The sequence below is a fragment of the Condylura cristata genome, unplaced genomic scaffold, assembly GCF_000260355.1.
Source record: "Condylura cristata isolate star-nosed mole 26May11 unplaced genomic scaffold, ConCri1.0 scaffold00026, whole genome shotgun sequence".
Taxonomy (NCBI): domain Eukaryota; kingdom Metazoa; phylum Chordata; class Mammalia; order Eulipotyphla; family Talpidae; genus Condylura; species Condylura cristata.
Window position 1 is genome coordinate 4,804,040 of NW_004567127.1, and position 3,583 is coordinate 4,807,622.

The 3,583-nt window shown below is 47.9% G+C and overlaps 1 protein-coding gene across 1 annotated transcript in view; it reads left to right on the forward strand.

Moving 5' to 3' along the window:
• Positions 1–2,049, forward strand: part of NHLH2 (nescient helix loop helix 2) — a 4,565-nt gene extending 2,516 nt beyond the window's left edge. Inside the window, exon 3 of the mRNA XM_004689606.2 lies at positions 70–2,049. Coding sequence (XP_004689663.1) covers positions 78–485 — 408 coding nt within the window. The 5' untranslated portion in view covers positions 70–77 and the 3' untranslated portion in view covers positions 486–2,049. The remainder of the gene's footprint in view (positions 1–69) is intronic.
• Positions 2,050–3,583: the final 1,534 nt, after the last annotated feature.

The following is a 3,583-nucleotide window of genomic DNA, read 5'->3' on the forward strand; positions in this document are numbered from 1 at the left end:
GGCCGGGCCCGCCCCGCGCCTGGCAGACCCCCGTTCCGTCCACTGACTGACTTTCTGACTCCCCCTCAGCCTCCAAAATGATGCTGAGTCCGGACCAAGCCGCCGACTCGGACCACCCCAGCTCGGCGCACTCGGACCCGGAGTCGCTGGGCGGCGCGGACGCCAAGGTGCTGGGCAGCGTGTCGGACCTGGAGCCGGTAGAGGAGGCCGAGGGCGACGGCAAAGGCGGCAGCCGGGCCGCGCTCTACCCACACCCGCAGCAGCTGAGCCGCGAGGAGAAGCGCCGCCGCCGGCGCGCCACGGCCAAGTACCGCTCGGCCCACGCCACCCGCGAGCGCATCCGCGTGGAGGCCTTCAACCTGGCCTTCGCCGAGCTCCGCAAACTGCTGCCCACGCTGCCGCCCGACAAGAAGCTCTCCAAGATCGAGATCCTGCGCCTGGCCATCTGCTACATCTCCTATCTCAACCACGTCCTGGACGTGTAGGCCCCGGAGCGCCGCGGGAGGCCGCCGGTCGGGGAGTCGCCGGCAGACGACCGACCCCGGCGGTGGCCGCAGGGGAGGGAGGTGGGGGCGGCCCAGCAGGGAGGCTGCCGAGAGAGACTCGGACCGAGGGAAGCTCGCGATGTATTCTCTCTGGTCAGCAGGGCGACGAGGGAAGGCTCCTGACCCTGGAAGTGGGGTGTCTGGCGAGCCCCGGGGCTGGCAGGGGGTGTGCGCTCGGCCCGGAGAACCTTGAGTTGGCCCAGGGACAGCAGCCTCCAGGCTGACCCACCTCCTGGTGTTAGCAGCCTCTAAGGGTTGTTGCTTTAGCTCACTGGAGACTCTGAGTTCTCCATCTAGCTCCCACAGACCTTGGGGTTTCGAAAGAATGAGGGCAGAGCTCTGAGAAGAGGCTCCTAACTTTCGACTGTCTGGGATTCTGTTCTAATGGACAAATCACCAAACATTCGGAGAGAGGGAGGGACCCTCCTTCAGTGCAGAGATTTAAGGCACAGGAGGATGGAGCAGGAAACTTTCAGTCCTGTTGTGATAAGAAAGATTATATTAGCATCCAAATGTAAGAGACAAGGCCTGCATGTTTGGAGAAATTCAAAGATACATCTTGGACAAATAGACACATTGTGGGAGGATTTGAGCTTGGTGAGGTTTTAACCCCAGGGTGTGAGACTAATGTAGACAGGAAAATCCATATTTAAATGGAGAACTTAATATCTGATTGCTTTTTCAGGCAAAGTGCCCCTTTATATATCCAAAAACATCTATTTGTGACCTTAGACATGTGGCCCCATCGGCTCAGTTAGAAAAAGACAACCTATTTTTATTTATGTTAGAAGAAGTAGAGTATTTTTTTCCAAGACATTTATTTTTCAGAGTGGTGATAATTTTACTTTGGATACTCTGTGCCAATTTATTTATAGTCAAGTGTTTACACTTTTTCCTGTGGAATAATTCCGTCTAACTTTTATGTGTTTGTTGAGATTATATTGTGGTCTTTCTTTCGGCTCTAATTATATTGCACTTGTATAACAGATTTCCCACTTCTCCGTTTCTAAGCATATTTTATATATGAAGATGTTTGTTCTCGAAAGGTTCTTTTGTTGTGAGATCAGCAACACTAGCACTTCACCATTATAGTTTTTTTTTTTTAAAAAAAGGTAAGTGTTGTTCTTCTTATCTGTAGTTATGTCTGGAAAGTACAACTGTTTATAAGGAGAATAGCTTCTTTGTGTGTGTGATGTTTGTGTGTGAGATAATTTTAGGAAATTAAGTTATTTTCCTAAAAGAAGAATTCAGAACTTCTTTCCTCTGTGACAACCAAAAAGAAAAGTCTATAACCTGAAAATGTTTCATGTTCTCAGCTGTGAAACTCTTAAAACAAGGAGTGTATTTTAGAGACAAGGGAAAAAAAAAAACACATCTGCTATCCAAAGATTTTAGTCTTTTTCAGGGTTTTTTTGTGTCTCTGTTGCTTTATATAATGCAATATTTTGTAGTGAAAATAGATATAATCTGGTTTCTATCTGACGAGTTTTTCATATCTCATGAATGGTGCACTGTTTTGCATATAAATAAAGGTATCAAATAAAGTCCTCTCCTTTTTTTTAAACACACTGTCTAAACATAATGAATACATTGGCTGAGCATGAAATATCTTAATGAACTCAATTCCTCAGAAAGGAACTAGTAAAAGAGAAAACAAAGCAAAACCTTAACATATTATAGTATTTGTATTGCGAGAGTTGCTGCTTTTCTTCAACTTGGGCACTGATTAGTCTATGAATGGGCCTCCCACAGAGGAGGGCTCACATCTCATGTTTCTTATGAAAAAAAAAAAATGATTGTATTGATATAAAAATGTTACTTGAATCATAGACTCTTTTGCTCCTATGGCCTCATGGCACTTAGTAAGAATAGGGTGTTTATTACTATGGAAGCCCTCAAATATCTAATCAGGATAGAGACTCAGGATGAACCATCCTTTTCTGCAAACAAGAAAAAATGAGCCCCTAGGACGATCTTGGAATGGGGCTACTATCATCTACAAAGCCTATAGGTAGTATAAAATTGTGCAATATTCTGTGTGCAAGCAGACATCACTTTAAAACATCCATGCGCACAGGTGTGCACAGACCAAGATGCCTGAGTCTATCACCAGACTAGAATATGCAATGATACGGAAGCTCGGCTTTATGTATAAACTATTTGGGATTACGAACACTTTTCGCTCGTAATGAGGGATCTGGTAGTGAGGTTCCAGCAGATACCTATTCACACAAGAAGGGTGAGGGATCTGGTAGTGAGGTTCCAGCAGATACCTATTCACACAAGAAGGGTGAGGGATCTGGTAGTGAGGTTCCAGCAGATACCTATTCACACAAGAAGGGTGTCCCCACAGAGTTGCTAGGAAAGCACGTCCTACGGGAACCACAGTGGCTACCTCGGCCTTGTGTCCGGACCACATCCCAGGTCCCCAACACTAGGCCTCCAGAGTCTCCAGGCTGTTCAAGGTCTTCTCTCCTCTCCTAGTGAAGAGAAGTGACTGCCCTGTCCTCACAGCACTATTCTACTGTATGACAGAAAAATCGGATTTTCATGCTAAGGAAGTGACGTAACTTCCAGCCTCTGGAGCCCTTCTGAGGGCCTCCCGTGCCCGGCCTATGAGCCAGCTTTCCACTGCTCAGCACAGTCCTCCCGTTGACATCTAGGAGAACCTGGACCAGGGCATGACTTTGGTGTTGGACGCAGGATGGACACAGACTGTGGCATCATGGCTTCCAGGCAGAAAGTCCTTGTATCACTGAGCTCTGTGCAACATACAGCGTCATTCCTAGCCCACTGCTGCTGAGGACCCTGAAGAAGACAGGCAGCTCTGGGACTCACTGCTGCTAGGCCTGGGGGTGACCACTCACCCTTGCACGTGGCAAGGACTCAGTGGCTGTTTGCAGTGGGTGAGGGAGAAGGATTCCGCTCTGAATAACGATGGTGGCGAGCATCAGAGGAGACAGTCGGCTGGAGAGGAACAGCCCGTTGCCAGCAAATGTAAGCAATGTGTCATTTCAGGTATTTCTCATTGTTGGAAA